Below are 21,597 nucleotides of genomic sequence, written 5' to 3'. Positions count from 1 at the left end.
TCAGAAGAGGAACATAAACACTTGAATTTTGAAGATAAAAGTTTTAAACATAGAGCCACATAAGAGTGTGTCAGGAGATTTCTGATAGTTGCACAGGTGCATACCTTTGAAAGCTGGCAGTTTCTGCAGCTCCCTGTTGTTGCTCAAGCTGAAGCGAGAGGAGCTCTGCCGCTTGTCCTTTTTGACAGGTGTCTGAGAACCTGGCTGCTTCCCCTTTAGCAGCTGAGTGGTGGGAGGAATGCTGTTGTTCGTCTTCCTGTTTGAACTCTGCTGAAACGAGAGGAAAAACCCACATTAGTGGCACAGAACTAAAATGAACAGAGGTGGATATTGTGTGAAAAGCCTCTTGAGGAAAATCCACTGCATGTAGCCAGCAACTAAGCCACGTAATAGAGGAGTAAAAGCTGAAACCGAGGTGACGTTTGTTACTGGATAATGTATTAATCTGCTACGAAGACTGGAATTAACATTTGTGTTTGGAAGGTTGGATTTTCTAGGTAACATTGTACTTATTTGAAACACAACAAATGAAGACTTCCTACATATCAATATCCTTTACAGCTGGGACACTGTGGCCGAGTGGTTAGAGCAGTCATCCCCCAATGGGAGAGTTGGGATTCGATTCCACCAGCAGTCGCAGGCTGACGTGTCTCTGGGCAAGACACTGAACCCCTCATTGCCTCCGATGTGTGTCCCATCAGTGTATGAATGTTCTAAAAGCAATGATTATTCTTTGTAGAGATATAGTAGATATAGAGTGCTGTACGAATGAGTAAATGAGGGCACAGATTGCACTTTGAGTAGATAGAAAGGTGCTATATACATTGCCTGGCCAAAAAAATAAGTTGCCACCTGGATTTAACTAAGCAAATAGGTACGAGCCTCCTATTGGATAATTACTGCATGGGCGATTATCTTTCATCTGGCAACAAGTTATTTAACCCCAACTGGTGCAACGAGTTGCTTCTCATTTCTTAAACAACCATGTTTAAAGACACATGGCGTGGTCGTGGAAAAGATGTCAGTCAGTTTGAGAAGGGTCAAATCATTGGCATCAAGCAGAGAAAACATCTAAGGAGATTGTAGAAACTATTAAAACTGGGTTAAGAACTGTCAAACACATTTTTAAAAACTGGAAGGATAGTGGGGACCCATCGTCTTCGAGGAAGAAATGTGGCCGGAAAAAAATCCTGAATGATCGTGATCATTTAAATGTTTGGTGAAAAAATTGAAGAAAAACAACAGTAGCACTCAGGGCTAGGTTTAATAGTGAAAGTAAGAGCATTTCCACATGCACAATGTGAAGGGAACTCAAGGGATTGGGACTGAGAAGCTGTGTAGCCTTAAGAAAACCACTAATCAGTGATGCTAACTGGAAAAATGGCTTCAGTTTGCTAGGGAGCATAAAGATTGGACTCTGGAGCAATGGAAGAAGGTCATGTGGTCTGATGAGTCCAGATTTACCCTGTTCCAGAGTGATGGGTGCATCAGGGTAAGAAGAGAGGCAGGTGAAGTGATGCACCCATCATACCTAGTGCCTAGTCATCAATGCAAGATCTTGGTGAAAGATTAATGCAACACTGGATGGAAATAGATCTTGTGACATTACAGAAGCTTATTGAAACAATGCCTCAGTGAATGCTGCTGTCATCAAAGCTAAAGGCGTTCCAACAAAATATTAGTGTGACCTTATTTTTTTGGTAGCAACTTTTTTTTGGGCCAGGCAGTGTAAGTACAGTTCATTTACCATTACAGTAAAGCGTCCCCAGCTTGTAGCACAAACATTTTCATTTGACTGAAGTTTTTAATCAGTCTGCTCATACATAAACTTCAGAAAGAGGTTGGTGAGATGTTAACATTATTAACATGAAAACTTATTTTCCAGTGGGTCAACAAAGAGGAAAAAACTTGTTTAGGGAATAACATTTTATTTACAATTCTCAGGGTTTTGCCTTAAGCAGAATATAAAATGAAGAGTAGATGTTTGAGTGTTTTTACTGACAGCTGCTCGTTTGTATTTTAATGTTAGAGCATCCCTGACAGGTCAAATATGGTAATCTGGTTAAGAGAGAAACTAGATTATACTCAGCGAGCAGCCCAACAGTTGTCATACCAGACATAAATAACAGCATCAGACTAGTTTTGACAACCTGCCCCAACATGTTGAATAAACTGATTATGGGTCCTATAAAAGGTCAGATTCAAGCCTGCTGCATACCGACATTTTGCCTACGGATAAAATTTTTTATTTAACCATGTCAACAAACTGCTTTTGTAATGACTTTGAATATGTACTGAAATCAAATCAAAGAGTTTTCAGTCATTCTTTAACTAATCAATTGTCTTAAAACAGTTCAGATGAACTCAGCAGATTCACTTGCTAATTAAAATCACGACGCATTCACAATCAAATTTAACTTGGGGTTTGTTCATGATTCTCCTGGTGCTAGCTAAAGTGCAAACAATGAATTAAAGCTAAGATTTAAACTTGTAACTCTAATATAGGTGGAAAAACACCGTACAGCAAGGCTTCTACCAAGCTGGACTGAGAGTGACTAAAAGGAAGTTACTACCAAAGAAATGTTCGGTGCAAAGTCTTTGATTTGGTGCTTCATTTTACTCCCACTTCCTACCTACTGGTTACAGAGTTTAACATAAAAAGTACTGTTGCATAACATTTATATATTGCATTACAGCTTGGTTTAACAGCTTCATGAAGGAAGGTGGAGAAAACTGCAATGACTAAAATCAGAGATAAAAGGGAACGTTTAAAGAGAAAAGCACATTGGTAAATATAATAAGGAATATTTAACCTAAATGCAAACACTAATTAACGCTCTTATTTATTTATAATTCTAATATTTTCTTTCATTGTTGCGCTCATTTTTCGCTTCCCCGGATATTGTAGAATTGCACATTAGAGGTGTGATCACAACACTGCAATACTGTGAAATTGAGGTATTTTGGTTCTCACTGTCAGAATGATGGAGCAGACAAAGCCTATTTATAACACGGGTTATAACTTACATTACGCCATAAACAGAAGAAACCAATGTACTTTATTTCTGATGTGCGAATGCAAGTGAAACTTGCTTTCATGTTAAGAGGAAAAAACGTCTTCAAGTGCTCAAAAATCAGCTTGCTATATGAAGATCTTCAATTTCCCCACTGTAAACAATCTTTCCTCGTGCATATTAGCTGGTATGAAGGTCTCTTTTCAAACTGATTCACCAATTGCACTGCCCAATTTCATAGAAACTAATATGAATCATCAGAGTCAACAGTGCTCGGATTTATTTACCTCATGCTCTGAATTCTCCTGTCCCCCTCCCTTCCCTTTGCCAGACTTGGAAGAGTCCTGGAACAGAACAGAAAGATGCAGTTGGGTTGATGTTAGCGAATGAGCTAACACAAGCAGACCCGGTGAAAGTTGCACAAATGCCAAATCTGCGAACCCACTTGCGATACACGAACGCTACTCGCTGTCGTTACTTATTACTCAAACATGCATCATATATTTGAAAGCTAAAATGTACTACGCGTAAATAAGGTTCAAACAATAAGGAAAGCCTGCCCATTAGAAGTGCAGAGTATCTCACGTCCAGTTAACGGTCCTGTATTTGTAATAAAGCAGCGCGAGATACCTGCTGCTAATGTTGATAGCGGTTAGCTAGCCAGGATTGCTGCCTGGCTAACATTAATATTATTGAACACTGAGCTAATAGTAGCTAAAACGTATCGATATGCGCTGTGTTTGTCAATATAATTCACCACCGCTTGGCAATATTCAAACTCACCTTGTCTTTTTTAGGTTTATTCGGCATTTTACTACCTTAGCCGCCCTTGCCTCCTTCTCTACAACCAAAACCTTGACAACTCTCCGGGCACCACACTACAAGGCGGTTCAGGCTGTACCCGCTCTCTGATTGGCTGCTGTCTGTCAGCTGACACCTGTGTCGCTGAGCCGTGTGTGAGCGCGCCCCCTGCTGGTGACAGCGAGAAATGCCTCCCACTCCAGTTTGAAGCCCTATTCCAAATGTATTTACAGATTAGTTGGCAGCTCAGAACACCACATACAGAACACCATGGACTTTGTGGACAAGGTGAGGGATGTCATCATGGAGACTCATGAAACAATGGTCTCTTTTGATGTCACATCACTCTTTACGTGCATTCCTGTTGATGATGCAGTAGAGGTGGTCAGTTTAAGATTAAAATCAGACACCACTCTGAGCAGCAGGACCACGCTTTCCACAGAACAACTGGGTCAACTCTTGAAACTGTGCCTGCAGTCAACCTACTTCACATATGGGGAGCAATATTATAGGCAGAAACATGGGTGTGCTATGGGGTCTCCAGTTTCTCCTATTGTTGCCAACCTGTACATGGAGGAGGTAGAAAAGAGAGCCTTGACGTCCTTTTCAGGGACACCACCAAGTCATTGGTTCAGGTATGTTGATGACACCTGGGTTAAAATTAAATCTCAGGAAGTCCAACATTTTACTGACCACATCAACTCTGTGGATAAATACATCAAGTTCACACGAGAAGATGTAAAAAATGACAAGTTGGCTTTCTTGGACTGTGAGGTCTCAGTCTCTGATAGAGGACTTTTGCAAACTGAGGTGTACCGCAAACCCACCCACACAGACCAGTATTTGCAGTTAGACTCCCATCACCCTTTGGAGCACAAGTTAGGAGTCATCAGGACTCTGTATCACAGAGCAGACAGCATCCCCACTAGCTCGGGAGCCAGGCAGAAGGAGAAATCCTACACAAAACAGGCTCTAGAGCAATGTGGATATCCTAACTGGGCCTTCCTGAAAGCAGAGAAGAAACCCAAACAGGACTCCAGTCAGCCAACAGGTGAAAAGGAGGAACCCAGACCCAGACCAGTGGTCATTCCATATGTTGAGGGAGTATCAGAGAAAGTGAGACGTTTATTTTCTAAACATAACGTCCCAGTGGCTTTTAAACCCCAAAATACATTACGGCAAAGACTGGTTCATCCCAAAGATCCAGTCCCCTGGCACAAACAGAGTAATGTTGTGTATGCTGTTCAGTGTCAGGAGGGCTGTGATCAGTCTTACATCGGGGAAACTAAACAGCCACTGGCCAAAAGGATGGACCAGCACAGAAGATCAACATCATCAGGCCAGGATTCTGCGGTCTACACTCATCTCCAGGCCAGCGATCACTCTTTCAAGGATGAAGATGTGCACATCCTGGATAGAGAGGAACGATGGTTTGAGAGAGGAGTAAAGGAGGCCATCTTTGTGAAAAGAAATCGTCCATCATTAAACAGGGGTGGAGGCCTCAGGGTTCAACTGTCCCCCTCTTACAATGCTGTGATTGCTAGTATCACTCAGCCCTCTGTGAATAGTAAACAGCCATCAGTGTGCTAATGATCCATTGTTAGGCTGATGGTCCTTCTTGAGCATGTGATCAGCTGGTTTTGGTTGTCAGCAGCAAACTGGTTGATCCACTCTGAGAAGGTGCTATTTAAGAGACTGAGCTGAATACAGCTCCTCAGGCTGAGGAAGTCTCTTGGATGAGAGACGAAACGTTTCTACATTTTTTTTTTTGCTTTGTTTTGTTTTTTGTTTTTTTGAATGTCCAGAGGACCAGATTGAACTTTCTTGGATATTTACAGATTATTTTAATGAAGTCACTCTGACACTTGTCACAACAAATACAACAACATTAATAATAATAAATCTGAATATTACAGTGTATACAACAAAACAGCAATAATATTAATAATAACTTGAAACTGTGTGAGTGCACAAATATTCAATTCTGTTCTTGTTAGTGTTTTATACCAATATTCTCGCTCTTTTTAGTTGATCAACACATTTCAGTCATAATTTCGAATTTTTAGCAGCTATCCTTGCTGCTCTGTGGAATTACCTCGTGGAGTATTAGTCTTGAACTTGATTTTCTCTTCGATTACATTCAATCTACAATTATTGTACTTTTTCAGCAGCTAAACTGACAGTGCCCTTTTTAATCTTATTACATGTTTTTGGACACATATGAGCTTTTATAGTCGAACAAAGTACATGTGCAATAAACCATACTGATGCCATTTAGTTCCTCTTCTGATTTAATACGTGAAAAAGAAGCAGAAAGCATCGCTGTCAACAATTTGACTGGTTCCTCTACCAGTACAGACCTACTCGTTTCCCACGTGTGCTTCATAAATGACTGTCAGTCTCGCAGATTTATCGGGGCAGTGGTTCCTCTGCGATTTTGATGAGGCGTTTTTAAAAACGTCAAAGTGAAATACTGCTGCCGTCGGAAAATATTTCACTGAACGTAAGTGAACTTATATAACTCAATATTTGATTTATGAAACCTGACATTTCTCTCTTCCATCATTTTTCCCCAGGGCCGGCCCAAGGCATAAGCAAAATAAACGGCTGCGTAGGGCCCCAGGGCCACTAGTGGGCCCCCTAAGAGGAACTTAAATGTTTTTTTTTTTTTAATGATTTCTATGATTCTATTACACACAACTTCATTATAAAAATTGTGATTTTTTTTTTACAATAATATTTTTAATAATATTACTTTTTATAATAATATAGCATATGTCAAACTCAAGGCCCGTGGGCCAAATCCGGGCCGCCATAACCATTTCAGAGGGCCACAGAAACAGAACTTAGAGATAACACTTATGTGCTTCAATATTACTTTATCAGTCAAATCAACTCAGTTTTTATGTTTATAATGCCAAATTACTCAAACATAAAATATTTATTTTTACAAGTAGTCATGAAATGCCGAGAAAGTTATAGTTTACCAGTTTGTTAAGAAGTAGTTTTATCAATACATTCTGCCACGTCTGGCCTTTTCAGGACATTCATGAGCTTGATGTGGCCCCAAATGAAAGAGTTTGACACCCCTGCTAGATGATATATACATATACTGTAGGGCTGTCAGAGTTGCAATGAGTTTGTTAGGTTGGTGAATGACCAGATTATCTGACTGTGGATTGCAGTAATCTGCATTAGCAGAAATAGAGGACCCCCAAACCAAATTTCGCTTAGGGCCCCATGGAGGCTTGGACCGGCACTGGTTTTCCCCACACTTAATATCCTCAACCAGCACAAGTTTCCTTGTGTCTCAAAACTTCCATTTCTTTCTAAAATCTTGGAGAAAATAGTTTTTAGTCAACTAACCAAGTTTTTGAATGTAAATGGAATTTTTTAGATTTTTCAGTCAGGATTTAAACAACTGCACAGCACTGAGACAGCTTTAGTTAGGGTCTTTAATGACATTCTGCTAGCGAATGACTCTGGTCAGTCTGTGATCCTGGTCCTCCTCGACCTTACCGCTGCATTTGACACTGTTGATCACAGCATCCTTATGTCACGGCTAGAACACTGGGTTGGGATTACAGGGGTGGCGCTAGAATGGTTCCATTCGTATCTGGGTGACAGGAGTTTCTGTGTTAACTTTGACAATCCTTTTTCTGCTTCTGTCCCTCTTTCCTGTGGGGTCCCACAAGGCTCCATTCTTGGACCCCTTCTGTTCTCTATCAGCTCCCCTTGGGGTCAATCCTGAGGAAACATGGTATTTCGTTTCACTGTTACGCCGATGATTCTCAGATCTATCTGCCTTTAAAACCAAACAGTTCCTGCTCCATCCACCTTTTGCTAAAATGTCTTGATGACATCAAGACTTGGATGGCTGCAAACTTCTTGAGTTTTAATGATCAGAAGACTGAGGTCATTGTGTTTAACCTAAGCTCTACCACTGTCACTGATCCTGTAAACCTGCACTCCCTTCAGCCTCATCTAAAGCAGTTGGTTACCAATCTCGGGGTAGTGTTAGACTCGGACTTTAAGTTTAATAAACAGATCCTTTGTTCTACAAAAAAGCTTCTTTCAGCTAAGGCAGATAGCAAAGCTTAAGTCTGTTCTGTCCAGATCCGACCTTTAAAAACTAGTCCATGTATTTAATACAACCCGACTGGACTACTGTAACTCGCTTTATGTTGGGATTATTCAGGCTTCACTTTCACGTCTCCAGCTCGTACAAAATGCTGCAGCTCGGCTTTTAACAGGAACTCACAGGTTTGAGCACATTACTCCGGTTCTGTCCTCCCTTCACTGGCTTCCTGTACGTGTCAGAGTTGATTTTAAAATTCTCCTGCTGACATTCAAGTGCATTAACGGCCTTGCACCATTATATCTCTCTGACCTTCTTCATCCTTATGCTCCTTCTCGGGCTTTGAGATCATCAGACCAGCTGCTTTTGGCCGTACCAAAAACCAGCTGAAGCTCAGAGGAGATCGAGCGTTTTCAATCATGGGCCCTAAACTTTGGAACAATTTGCCCATCAACATTCGACAGGCCACCTCAGTCTCTGCTTTTAAATCTCTCCTCAAAACACATTTATACTCATTGACATTTAACACAGGCTGATCAGCTTTAGATCTAGTTTTTCATTTATGCCGATTCTGTTTATGCTTTTGTTATTATTCCTATTTAACACAAGGTCATCTGATCTGATTTAGGATTTCATTGTTTCTAATTGTTTTCGGTTTTATAGTTTTATTCCATGTGCTGTAAATATATCTTGCTACTTTTTATTTGATGATTATCTTTGTTAAGCACTTTGGTAACAGTTTCTGTTGTAAATGTGCTCTATAAATAAATCTGACTCGACTTGAAGTTTATATGTTCGTTCATGATGGACAGTGCTGGTGTAGTTGATCTTCCATCTTTTACATTTTTAATTTTGACAATAAAGTCCCGTTCATGTCTGAGTTAATAGAAAAACTGTTTTTGAGCATTCATAAATGTAAATGATGCATTTCAGATGGTAATCTGGTCATGTGTGCCCGTTTTCCTAATCTATACGAGTGGATGAACAATCCGTGACAAGTGGAGCCAACCACTAAACTAGTATGAGATTATAATATATTTGAGGTGAAGTGTTCATCATCACAGTACTTTGATTTTAGTGTAGAAAACATGTTTTAGTAACGTCCAGACAATCCCACGTTTTTCCAAATGTGTACTTTTACTTTGGTTGGCTCACTTTGCTAGATTGTAACCAAAAGTATGTACAGACGAGAAAAAAAAAAAATAAATGAACGTGTTCAATCTTTATTTATGCGCACCACTGTTCCAAACGATAGTAACTTCAAGATATTTACAGTAATAGAATACAAACTTTGGAACGTCAATAAATACAAAAACACAACTGCAATAGTGCAACGAACAAAAAGTGACAGGAATGAAATGAAGGAAAAACTGTTGGAAGAATGAAAAGAATTTTTTCAAGTTCATTTACAACGTTTAAACTTTGAACTGTACACTAAACTAATTTGGAACATTTGCAGGAACGAGGGGCCGACTTAGTCCACTTCCTCCATTCTAGACGTGTCCTCGTCCCCTTCAAGTGGGGGCATGTCCTCAGCGGGAGCAGAGGTGGTGTCGTCTGAGGTCACGTCATCTTCGTCAATACCTGAAAGGTGACGAGAAGAGAAGAGTCAGTAGAAGCAAGGATGCATTTAGTGAGAAGCTGTATAGCTAAGAACAGTGTTGGAACATACCAAAACCCACTGGAAGTATATTTATTAGTATTTTTCCGACTACGTTTGTGGTAGTATGGTGAATAAAACATACCAAGACCCAGTTTGATCATCCTGTAGATGCGGTTGGCGTGAGTCTGTGGGTCCTCCAGTGTGAATCCTGAAGACAGCAGGGCGGTCTCGAACAGGAGGATGACCAGGTCCTTCACAGACTTGTCGTTCTTGTCGGCCTCTGCCTTCTGCCTCAGCGTCTCCATGATGGGGTGGTCGGGGTTGATCTCGAGGTGTTTCTTGGCAGCCATGTATCCCATGGTGGAGTTGTCCCTCAGTGCCTGGGCCTTCATGATCCTCTCCATGTTGGCCGTCCAGCCGTAGGTGCTAGTGACGATGCAGCAGGGTGAAGACACTAGACGGTTGGAGACAGTGACCTGCACAGGGAAGGAGACAACGTTTTAACATGAACATATAAAGTTGTGCGGGTTATGCCTTTAATTTTGACATCGACGTACTTTTTCCACTTTCTTCTCCAAGATATCCTTCATGATTTTGCAGAGGTTCTCAAACTGAGCCTTCTTCTCCTCCTGCTTCTTCTTCTCCTCCTCGTCCTCGGGCAGCTCCAGACCTTCCTTGGTCACTGAAACCAGGTTTTTTCCTTCGAACTCCTTCAGCTGCTGGACGCAGTACTCGTCAATGGGCTCGATCATGTAGATGACCTCCAGGCCAGCTTTGCGCAGTCGCTCCACAAAGGCGGAGTTTGCAACTTGGTCTTTAGTTTCTCCTGTGGTCGAGACATTGTAACATTTTAAATCATTTACATGTAAAAAAATATATATATATTTTTGTAGTGCTGGTTAGTTAGACCCCCACCTGTGATGTAGTAGATGTGCTTCTGGCTGTCCTTCATACGCGTGACGTAGTCCTTCAGGGAAACCATCTCGTCTCCAGAGGCAGAGGTGTAGTACCGCAGCAGTTCTGACAGCTTCTTTCTGTTCTGGGAGTCTTCGTGGATACCAAGCTGAACGAGGGAAAGAAAACAAGCGTTTGTCAAAGCTGTCATTAGACATGCAAGGCAGAGCTTTGATCCAACATCTACACACTGAACCCGATATGTCAGAAGGTGCAATGCGCCTCTACCTTGAGGTTCTTGGAGAACTGCTCATAGAGCTTCTTGTAGTTGTCCTTGTCCTCAGCCAGTTCTGTGAACAGCTCCAGGCACTTCTTGACCAGGTTCTTGCGGATCACCTTCAGGATTTTGCTCTGCTGAAGCATCTCTCTGGAGATGTTCAGAGGAAGGTCCTCAGAGTCCACAACGCCTCTAATGAAGTCTTAAAAAAAGGAAGAGACCTTTAAACATCTGCTTTCCTGTAATCTGCATGGACTCCGGGCGGGTCAGCTGTACTTACTGAGATACTCTGGGATGAGCTCGTCACAGTTGTCCATGATGAAGACTCTGCGCACGTACAGCTTAATGTTGTTCTTCTTCTTCTTGTTCTCGAACAGGTCAAAGGGCGCGCGCCGGGGCACGAAGAGCAGTGCGCGGAATTCCAGCTGACCTTCGACTGAGAAATGCTGCAGGAATAAAAAGAAAATGCAATTTATTTTTTTTTTATTTAGTCAGAAATTAAAGATCAAAATAAAAAAAATAAAAACTTAGGCTCACCTTGACTGCCAGGTGGTCCTCCCAGTCGTTGGTTAGACTCTTGTAAAACTCTCCGTACTCCTCGTTGGTGATGTCATCTGGATTGCGTGTCCACAGAGGTTTGGTCTTGTTCAGCTCCTCCTGATCGATGTACTTCTCTTTGATCTTTTTCTTCTTCTTTTTGTCTGAAGACTTGTCGTGGTCATGGTCATGCTCCTCGTCCGAGCCGACGTCCTCGATCTCAGGCTTGTCCTCGTCCTTGTCCTCTTCCTTGTCCTTTTCTTCCTTGTCCTTCTCCTCCTCCTCAGCCTCGTCGTCACTCACCTCCTTGTCCCGCTCTTTCTCCACCTAAAGAACATCATGGGTCCAGCTACTTGTATTTTACAATGTAAATATATTTTCCTATCATCTTTACAACTTAAAACTGTTCTGGCATTCAGATTTAAGGCTCTTTGTCCTAAAACCCACAACTTTCAGTTTATACTTACAAAGAGTGTAATGGGGTAGCCGATGAACTGGGAATGCTTCTTCACAATTTCTTTGACCCTCTTCTCTTCAAAGTACTCACTCTGGTCTTCTTTCAGGTGCAGGATGACCTTAGTCCCGCGTCCCAGGGGTTCAGCTGCACCGAAGATAAACAAGTTAGTGCTTATTGCAACAAGCGCTGTTAAAATGCAAAACTGTTCAAAATGACTTACAGTTGTCAAGTTTAACTGTGAATGACCCCCCTGCAGAGGATTCCCACATGTACTGCTCATCATCGTTGTGCTTTGTGATGACCGTCACCTTCTCAGCCACCAGGTAGGCCGAGTAGAAACCCACACCAAACTGCCCGATCATGGAGATGTCCGCTCCAGCCTGCAGAGCCTCCATGAAAGCCTTGGTGCCAGACTTGGCAATCGTGCCCAGGTTGTTGATCAGGTCGGCCTTGGTCATGCCGATGCCCGTGTCAATCAAGGTGAGGGTGCGCTCCTCTTTGTTGGGTATGATTTCGATTTTGAGGTCCTTGCCAGAGTCAAGCTTGGAGGGGTCAGTGAGACTCTCATAGCGGATTTTGTCTAGAGCCTGTTAGGAGATGGGGAATAAAGCACATTTTGTTAGGACTACGAGTACACTTAAATCTGGACTGCACTCATGAACCATTTCAATATACAACTATAGCACTTACATCTGAAGAGTTGGAGATAAGCTCCCTAAGGAAGATCTCTTTGTTGGAATAAAAAGTATTGATGATCAGGGACATCAGCTGAGCAATTTCAGCCTGGAATGCGAAGGTCTCAGTCTCCTCCTCCATCGTTTGGTCATGTAGCTCAGGCATCTGGGACAAAAAATAAATAAATTCATTCATTCTTTATACATTTATACAGATTATTCTCATTGATGCTCAGGGACTCAGAAAAAAAAAATAGTGGATTAAATTTTTTTTTTCCAATTTACTTATTTGGTGCATCAAGGTGCCATCTGTTTGGTGGATCAGCTCTTACACATTTCAGAACATAAAACTTCCATAAAAGATGCCATTTTAATTTAAAACCACATATTTCAAATTAGCTAAAAAATAGTGCATTTAATGACCTGTCCCTTGGTATTAGCGTATACAATCCTAGATAAAATTGAAAAACACGTTTCAAAGTTTGTGATATCATTAATAAGGATATTAGGCAGTAAATGCTTCGTCCTCCCTGATCAAAAGCGCGTGCCTTGTGCTGTATATTGATCAGAAAGCGCGCCCCCTGCTGGTGGACAGCACGAAGCGCAGCGTTCTAGAAGCTACCAGGATGCTGAGCAGAACTCTCTGGCAACTTCTGGAGAATCCGAAGCCCCGCCCTCTTCCAGCCAACTGATGAGTCGATGAATGACAGCTCCACTCCTCAGGGCTTAAAGCTGCTCTCACACACCAGCGTGGACGGTACAAGCTTTTTTTGGACCCTGACAAAATGTACGCTTTGCTAACCAACTTGGTACACTGAGCATCATTGTGTGGTTGAACATCAAAGCGATCGTACCAGAATTTGAAATTAACTGCAACAACTAACTTTATGATTTATTCAGTTTATTTATATAATGAAATCTCAGGGCGCAGAAATATTCATATACATAAAAGTTATTGATCAGTGGATTAATGTCCTGAAAATTACAGAAACTTAGCCATTGATGAAATAAACGCTCTTGACGAAGAAGCAAAAAAAAAAAATGTAGCTTCAGTTTGGCTAATATAATATATCGTCAAAATTAGACCCTTTTTTTTAAACCTGTCTCTGCGCATTAAGAAAAGAATGAAGAAAACAAATTTACCTTAATCCCTGGAATGTGTCGAGCGCTGCAAAATCAGGAAGATATTTCAAGCGGTAATCTATTTGATGAGTAAATCTCGGTGCTGGTTTTATACTATCTCAGAGTGTTCGAGAAGATACCGACCCAAGCTTCCAGAACAGTCTTAATTCGCCCTCCCTACAAGCTCTGGGGTGACCGCTGACAGGTCAGGCGAACTGTCAATCATTGTTTGTATACGCCTATTTTGGCATATGAAGGCGGGATGCTCCGTACTCACCGCTGATAGGCTGGTAAGACTGTCAATCACTTAATTTGTGTACGCCTTATTTTCCTTTTTTGGTAGACGGAGGCAGGATGGGTTTGGAATGGTCAAGAAAACGTGCGAGTGGAAACTACAAGAAATCACTGAAAATTCCAGAACATTAAAAAAAAAATAAGAAGAAATTTTATGAAAATTTACAAGCTATTATATTTTTATATTGTAATCTGCACCTTCCCTTATTTCCAGGAAGCCCTTTATTTGTTGGAAGCTGGCAAAGTTACCAACTCTAATAATAAGAAGAAATGATACAAGTCTTACTTGCAAACATATTTTATTACAAATTTGAAAGCTTTACATATAAAATGTAATCGTTACAAAAAGAGACATGACTTTATAATACTCTTAATGCTTGTTTTTATATAAATAGCAATTACAAAGCAAAAAAAAAACAAAAACATTATAGCTTACATTAATACAAATATTTTGAGACACCAATGAAGAATAGATGCTGTGTTAAATAAAATGTTTTAAAGAAAAAAAAATAATAACTTACAAAAATAAACATTAGGAAAAGCCTGGAAACATCTAGAAAGTATCTTAGTCAACTTCCTCCATTCTTGATGTGTCATCATCTCCTTCCAAGACAGGCATGTCTTCATCGGCTGGCTGAATGCTGTCTTCAACTGCAGCTTCATCATCATCGATCCCTGCAAAAATAATGCATTCATCATCAACCAAAACCCACTGGAAGTATATTTATTAGTATTTTTACGACTATGTTTGTGGTAGTATGGTGAATAAAACATACCAAGACCCAGTTTGATCATCCTGTAGATGCGGTTGGCGTGAGTCTGTGGGTCCTCCAGTGTGAATCCTGAAGACAGCAGGGCGGTCTCGAACAGGAGGATGACCAGGTCCTTCACAGCCTTGTCGTTCTTGTCGGCCTCTGCCTTCTCCCTTAGCGTCTCAACGATCGGATGCAGTGGGTTGATCTCGAGGTGTTTCTTAGCCGTCATGTATCCCATGGTGGAGTTGTCCCTCAGTGCCTGAGACTTCATGATCCTCTCCATGTTGGCCGTCCAGCCATAGGTGCTAGTGACGATGCAGCAGGGGGACGCGACCAAGCGGTTGGAAACCACAACCTGTGGATAATACAATGTGGAGTTATTGCAAGGCTCCACCACACTTGGTTCAGTGTTACTGATGGAACCAAGACACTACTTCTGTAATTTCCAGAAGGACATTAAAGACGTTACCTTCTCAATTTTTTTGTCGAGAATGTCCTTCATTATCTTGCAGAGGTTCTCAAACTTATTCTTCAGCTCCTCCTGCTTTTTCTTCTCATCTTCATCTTCAGGTAGCTCCAGGCCTTCCTTTGTCACTGAAACCAGGTTCTTCCCATCGTACTCCTTCAGCTGCTGGACGCAGTACTCGTCAATGGGCTCGATCATGTAGATGACCTCCAGGCCAGCTTTGCGTAGGCGCTCCACAAAGGCAGAGTTGGCCACCTGGTCTTTGGTCTCTCCTGTAAAATGCATTATGAGTGATGTAATCATTATGATGTCATTAACAAATCATTTAAAAAAAAATTTATGTGCAACTTACCAGTGATGTAATAAATGTGTTTCTGGTTGTCCTTCATGCGAGAGACGTAATCTTTAAGGGAAACCACCTCGTCTCCAGAGGCAGAGGTGTAGTATCGCAGCAGCTCAGACAGCTTCTTTCTGTTCTGGGAGTCTTCGTGAATTCCAAGCTGAAATATAATGCGTTTTTCTTCGTCATCAAAATGAAATCTCAAGGTGAAATTTATCAGGAAGCTTTACCTCAGAAGAGTGAAACTACCTTGAGGTTTTTGGAGAACTGCTCGTAGAGCTTCTTGTAGTTGTCCTTGTCTTCAGCCAGTTCTGTGAACAGCTCCAGGCACTTCTTGACCAGGTTCTTGCGAATCACTTTCAGGATTTTGCTCTGCTGAAGCATCTCTCTGGAGATGTTCAGAGGAAGGTCCTCAGAGTCCACAACACCCTTGATGAAATCTGCAAACAGAGGATAAACACTGTTCAGACACCCAAAGTCAGGCAAATATATATATATTTTATATTTAACAAGCTTTTATGAATCATGAATGTTGGGCGACTGATGATTTGTAAGTAGACATACGTATACTGTGGTTGCAGAGAATTAAGTGTAAAACCACTAGACTGAGGAACAGCTTCTACCCTGAAGCTGTCCCTAACTAGAAAAATCACTGCTATGCCACTTTAATGTCACTTTATCTGTTCTGCTAATTTCTTGCCTTTTAGCTGCTATATTCATATCATCTGCTCACAAAAGACTCATGTTCAGGCTGCTGTTTAATACACCGTATTATATTGTATTATTGTTGAGCGCAGTGGTTCCCAACACTGGTCCTTGAGGAACACCATCCTGCATGTTTTCGTTGTTTCCCTGCTACAACACACCTGATTCAGTGATTTAATTACTTCCTCATGTTCTGCAGAAGCCTGTTAATCACCCATTAATTAAAATCAGGTGTGTCAGAGCAGAGAAACAAATAAAACATGCAGGATGGTGTTCCTCAAGGACCAGGGTTGGGAACCCCTTAGATCCTTGTATACTGTTTCTTTTTTAGACTTTATATTTTTGCTATTTTGGGGTGTAACTGGGACCTTGAGTACACAATTTTGTTCCACCTCATGTACCACATGTGATGCAAATGACAATAAAGAAACTTGAACCTTGAACTTTGTATGTTTTACTTACTGAGATACTCAGGAATCAGCTCCTCGCAGTTATCCATAATGAAGACCCTGCGCACATAAAGCTTGATGTTGTTTCTCTTTTTCTTGTTTTCAAAGAGGTCAAAGGCAGCTCTTCTGGGTACAAAGAGCAAGGCCCGGAACTCCAGCTGGCCCTCCACTGAGAAATGCTGCAGACACAAGTAAAAAGCACAATTTTGTTAGCACACAGCAGACCGAAGTGATAATGAGAGTGGGTTTTTTTTTTGGTGTCACTGGCTCACCTTGACTGCCAGGTGATCCTCCCAGTCGTTGGTGAGACTCTTGTAAAACTCGCCGTACTCTTCGTTGGTGATGTCATCTGGGTTGCGAGTCCAGATGGGCTTCGTCTTGTTCAGCTCTTGAGCGTCAATGTACTTTTCCTTGATCTTGTGCTTCCTTTTGTTCTTCCCATCTTTTGAATCTTCATCCTCGTCCGAACCCACATCCTCAATTTTAGGCTTGTCCTTGTTCTCAGCAGCCTCTTTCTCCACCTCCTCCTCTTTCTCTCCCTCCTCAAGGTCCACTTCCTTCTCTCTTGTCTTCTCCACCTGGAACATGTGAAAAGGTTTATAAGTATCTAATTCAATTTGGCATTTCTATTGCTCATTCATGGGTGGCTATGATAAGTTCAATTTGGATAAAGTACTAAATGATAACTTACAAAAAGTGTTATAGGATATCCAATAAATTGCGAGTGCTTTTTCACAACTTCCTTAACGCGCTTCTCCTCACAATATTCAGTCTGATCTTCTTTCAGGTGCAGGATGACTTTTGTTCCTCTGCCAAGGGGCTCACCTGATCGAATCAACATCAAACTCAGCGTCAGATAATGAATGAAACAGTATTACACAAACAATTTAACTCGAGTCCGGTGAAGAGAATTAAACTTACCGGTGTCGGTTTTTACAGTGAACGAGCCACCAGCTGCAGACTCCCACACGTACTGCTCATCATCGTTGTGCTTTGTGATGACCGTCACCTTCTCAGCCACCAGGTAGGCCGAGTAGAAACCCACACCAAACTGCCCGATCATGGAGATGTCCGCTCCAGCCTGCAGAGCCTCCATGAAAGCCTTGGTGCCAGACTTGGCAATCGTGCCCAGGTTGTTGATCAGGTCGGCCTTGGTCATGCCGATGCCCGTGTCTAAGAGGGTCAGGGTGCGAGCGTGCAGGTCAGGCCTGATTTCAATCTTAAGGTCCTTGCAGGACTCAAGTTTGCTGGGGTCAGTCAGGCTTTCATATCTGATCTTGTCTAAGGCCTGTCAAGAAGAAGAAAATCCCTTTTTTGTTTGTTACTTTAAAAAAAAAAAGGGAGGAAAAGTGCGATTGTGTTCAGATGTTGCTTTTTCTTACATCTGAGGAGTTGGAGATGAGCTCTCGAAGGAAGATCTCTTTGTTTGAGTAGAAAGTGTTGATGATCAGAGACATAAGCTGAGCAATCTCAGCCTGGAAGGCAAAGGTCTCCACTTCCTCCTCCATAACGTGTCCGGCATTCTCAGGCATCTAAAGCAAAGCAAAAAAGGTTTGATAAAAACTGCATTAACTATTTACGCTACTTTTGCATTTTTGCTAATAAGATAACTTTATTGATCCCGCAGGCAATTGTTGCAAAATTGTTAATAATGTTTGTATTTCTAAATCAATATTTTCAAATTCAACTTTTTTTAAAATATATATATTCCAGACTTTTTGGCCACATGGCTCACATGTGGTCGACTCCATGAACAAATGTTGCAACTGTCAATCAAAACGTGGGCAACTGGTTGGAGCTCTGATGCTTAAACGCCACTTGCCCCAACCCTCACCCAGTGGCTTTAATGCCATGACGGTTTAAAAAAAGAAAGTAGAAGAGTGCAACTTGAAAATAAAATTAACTGTATCTTCAGTTTTTTATGACAATTAAGCTGGTGTTTAAATGTATTTTTGCTAAATACAAAAATACAATTTACCCAAAGTTTAAACTAGATATATATAAGTATAATTTCATATTTTTTCTTTAAGATGTGTCTACTGGTTTTCCTGCTCTATGGTTGCTCGTTTCTGGCTCAGGGTCACCCTCCCTGCCATGTGCTCCTTCCACATTGTACTCTCACATGAGGTAAAGGCTGCTCTGCCATTGTACAAAGATTTCTACTGAACACAGTAATAACTTTCACTTACTTTTGTTTAAAGTTCTTTGTACAGTCACAATAGTACTTGTGTATGGTCCATTACTGAATAACGCTGAAATTTAAAAAAAGATAGCTGCTACAGTCTTACCTTGATGGTAATCTTTGTCACTTCTTCAGATTAATCGTCAAACAAATCTCTTATCTTCTTTTCTTTTTTCGCAGAGCTTCAAAATGTGTGTCCGGTGAGCAGTTAAATCTCTCGTTGGTGCATTTAAGTGAGTTCCTTTGTGAGTCTATGCAGACCCAAGGCCGTGCCGGCGTCTTTTTATACTTCAGGGGTGGGTTTCTCGAAGCTCCTCTTCAGAAGCTTCCAGAAGACATGTTCACCACAGTGAGGGAGAGGTGTTAAGGAAAGACCGAGAAGGGGGGGTTGCAAGAGAGATACCCCTGAAGTTCATGTGCCCTTATAGGGCTGCAGAGTCACAAGGAGTGCCTGTCACTCACTGCAGGAGCCTTACTGATAGCTTGTCTGGCTGCTGGGCCCTGCACGCCCCTGTGAGCGTCACAGCTGTGCACTGCTTTTGCCATCACCTGCTGTTGGTCATCTCCAGGAACTCGCCCAAACTGAAAAGTAATGGACAGCAGGGTTTTAGGTGGATGGGTGGGGGTGTGCAAAATTAGCTAAATCTGTGGCTTATTTAAGGCAGTTTAGCAGACTACATATTTTATTGTATATTTTAGATAAGCTAAGACAGTTGCCCTTCACACTGACACAGAAGCAGCCAGGTCACGTTTTAATATTTTTGTGGAGCGTTCCAACTTCTTTTTATTATTTTTTTATTTTAATAACAGCAATATCAGGAACAAAACTGTGTGGCCTCATTTAGACCCCTGGGGTTAGGATCATAGTAAAGTGGATCAAAGTAGCATCGATTTCGACTGAAATACACAGTTTAATCTGAACACATTGCATTAATGAGAATGGAAAGTGGATCACAGTGTCATGATTGTGTTTTTAACTCCAGAACGAGTTGAACTGAAATGTGGGCAGATTTATGTAATATAGCTCGGGAAAAATATGGACATGCTGGAATATTTTCACATCCCCATATGTAGACTGAACTCACCCTATGTTGATTAGACACCATAGGAGGTGAAGCATGTTAACTACACATTGAAAATGCTTCTATTAAACATGGAAAAATGACACAACATTTTGTTGATACTGTTATTGTCTAGTGAACCTTAATGACTTCAAATGATCAGAAGATGGCAGTATTTTTCACTTGCCTGGTCTCTATTGCATAATCCAAACGTGTCCAGTTGTTACTAGAAGCTGACTTTGTGTATTTCTGAAACATGAAGCACTGTTGCACTCACTGTTAAATCAAATATTAAAGATACGGTGAAACAGAAATTGGTGTTTCTGGAATGTAATTTTAAGAGGTGCTAGTTTCTTGTTTGTTTTGGTGTTTTCTTCTACATCTCTTGTTTAAAAATCTAAAAACTGCTATTTTTATTAGTTTGTAAGCAGCTGCATGAACCATTTAACCCTGAAAAATGTCAAACAGATGTCACAATTATAGTAGAGTTCTAGCTATAGAGTTTAAAAGTGAAAATTATGAGAGAAAAAAATCATAACTATGAGTTTCAAAGGCATAGTTAGGATGCAAAATGAGAATCACAAGTTTCAAAAATCAATTATAAAATAAAAAGCTAGAAATTAAAACGTTGTATTCACTTGTGACTTTGAAACTCATGACTTCGCATATCATATGACAATTAAACCATTTTAATTTTATTTTCCAGTGATGAAAATGGGCTTTCTTACAGCGGGCTGCAAACGTTTTATAACCCAGTAATTACCCATTAAATGCTCTGAATACTTTGGGTATATGTTCCTGTCTAGCGAGAATAAATTCAATTTAACTGCCATAAAAGTGGTTTGCTATTTTCATTTTTTTTGCAAGTTTTAAAGTATATAAAATGATTGGCAACATACTAACGTATTTGCAGTGATATATTAACAAAAATTGAATATTTAATACCTGCGATATATACTTTTCTTGTTTTCTTCTTCTGGTTTTGTTTATGCTTTGTACGCATGGCTAAGCTTCTAAGTCCCGCGCATGCGCTGTGTGTAACATCCGGGGCCTTGGACAAGGATGAACGCCAACTTCCAAGATGGCAGCGGAGGGAGGAGGGAAGGAGACGAACGAAATTAAAACTCAGTTTACCACCCGGGAAGGCGTCTACAAGCTCCTCACGCACTCCGAGTACAGCCGCCCGAACCGGGTGCCCTTCAACTCGCAGGGCTCCAACCCCGTCAAGGTCTCCTTCGTCAACGTAAACGACCAGTCCGGAAACGGGGACAGGATCTGTTTTAATGTGGGCCGGGAACTGTACTTTTACATCTACAAAGGCGTGAGGAAGGTAAACAACACTTGACAGCGGAGAAAGCGTCACCGCTGGGCTTCTTTAAATCTGACTGTCATTGAGGTGCGCAGGTTGTCGGGACGAGGCCGTCATGCTTCGGACCCAGCTGAGTTGGGGACTAATTAGCATTCTTAGTAAACATCGTCACAGTTTCTGTCCGGACGAGAATCCGTCACTGTCATATGTTCGGGCTCTTTGTGACAAGCCGTGGCACGAAATTTCATGAAATCTGAGGAAGGCGTGTCATGTGATACGCTGTTTGTTGATCTCTGTCGCCCACATAGTAACCAAACCCCTGTGGACTAAACTAGCATGTTGTGCTCGCTGACAGAAGCGACGATAAGCCCTCAGACTGGAAGTGAAGAGCAGTTGTTAACCCCGGTGTAATGACGTGCACTGTCGCAGTTTGCATGTGATGTCATGTGAACCACTGGTTGTATACAGTCACGTTAGGCCTTGTTAAACAACTGACATGCTAACTGACACAAGTGATGATCATGCTGATGGTGTGATGGTCCCTGAAGCTGCATCCAGTGATGGGCTAGCCTCATAATA

The 21,597-nt window shown here is 41.4% G+C and overlaps 4 protein-coding genes across 5 annotated transcripts in view; 1 reads left to right on the top strand and 3 right to left on the bottom strand.

The window, feature by feature from the left end:
- Positions 1-3,895, bottom strand: part of ppp2r5cb (protein phosphatase 2, regulatory subunit B', gamma b) — a 31,646-nt gene extending 27,751 nt beyond the window's left edge. Inside the window, exons 1-3 of one of the 2 annotated variants that reach the window (XM_037685779.1) lie at positions 3,798-3,895; positions 3,302-3,358; positions 105-270 (exon numbers count right to left, since the gene is read on the bottom strand). In XM_037685779.1, the coding sequence (XP_037541707.1) occupies positions 105-270; positions 3,302-3,358; positions 3,798-3,824 (250 nt within the window). In that variant the 5' untranslated portion in view covers positions 3,825-3,895. The remainder of the gene's footprint in view (positions 1-104; positions 271-3,301; positions 3,359-3,797) is intronic. The other variant, XM_037685780.1, reaches the window with a different exon arrangement.
- A 5,218-nt stretch (positions 3,896-9,113) lies between these two features.
- hsp90aa1.2 (heat shock protein 90, alpha (cytosolic), class A member 1, tandem duplicate 2) lies at positions 9,114-13,616 on the bottom strand. Its single transcript, XM_037685778.1, has 11 exons — positions 13,479-13,616; positions 12,352-12,501; positions 11,882-12,248; positions 11,672-11,805; positions 11,205-11,531; positions 10,948-11,113; positions 10,679-10,869; positions 10,412-10,559; positions 10,054-10,322; positions 9,639-9,972; positions 9,114-9,477 (listed from the first exon to the last, which is right to left on the bottom strand). The coding sequence occupies exons 2-11, from the start codon at positions 12,499-12,501 to the stop codon at positions 9,368-9,370; spliced, it is 2,196 nt and encodes a 731-aa protein (XP_037541706.1). The 5' UTR covers positions 13,479-13,616; the 3' UTR covers positions 9,114-9,367.
- Positions 13,617-14,227: 611 nt separating this feature from the next.
- hsp90aa1.1 (heat shock protein 90, alpha (cytosolic), class A member 1, tandem duplicate 1) lies at positions 14,228-19,026 on the bottom strand. The gene is made up of 11 exons (XM_037685777.1): positions 18,755-19,026; positions 17,849-17,998; positions 17,388-17,754; positions 17,158-17,291; positions 16,739-17,044; positions 16,480-16,645; positions 15,562-15,752; positions 15,325-15,472; positions 14,976-15,244; positions 14,528-14,861; positions 14,228-14,426 (listed from the first exon to the last, which is right to left on the bottom strand). The coding sequence occupies exons 2-11, from the start codon at positions 17,996-17,998 to the stop codon at positions 14,317-14,319; spliced, it is 2,175 nt and encodes a 724-aa protein (XP_037541705.1). The 5' UTR covers positions 18,755-19,026; the 3' UTR covers positions 14,228-14,316.
- Positions 19,027-20,761: 1,735 nt separating this feature from the next.
- wdr20b (WD repeat domain 20b) overlaps positions 20,762-21,597 on the top strand; it is a 7,307-nt gene continuing 6,471 nt past the window's right edge. The window contains exon 1 of the mRNA XM_037685355.1: positions 20,762-21,039. Coding sequence (XP_037541283.1) covers positions 20,791-21,039 — 249 coding nt within the window. The 5' untranslated portion in view covers positions 20,762-20,790. The remainder of the gene's footprint in view (positions 21,040-21,597) is intronic.

Source organism: Nematolebias whitei, chromosome 12 (assembly GCF_014905685.2).
Source record: "Nematolebias whitei isolate Nwh7 chromosome 12, NemWhi1, whole genome shotgun sequence".
NCBI lineage: Eukaryota > Metazoa > Chordata > Actinopteri > Cyprinodontiformes > Rivulidae > Nematolebias > Nematolebias whitei.
Note: the sequence above shows the minus strand (reverse complement) of the source record. Positions and strands in the feature narration are given on the sequence as shown.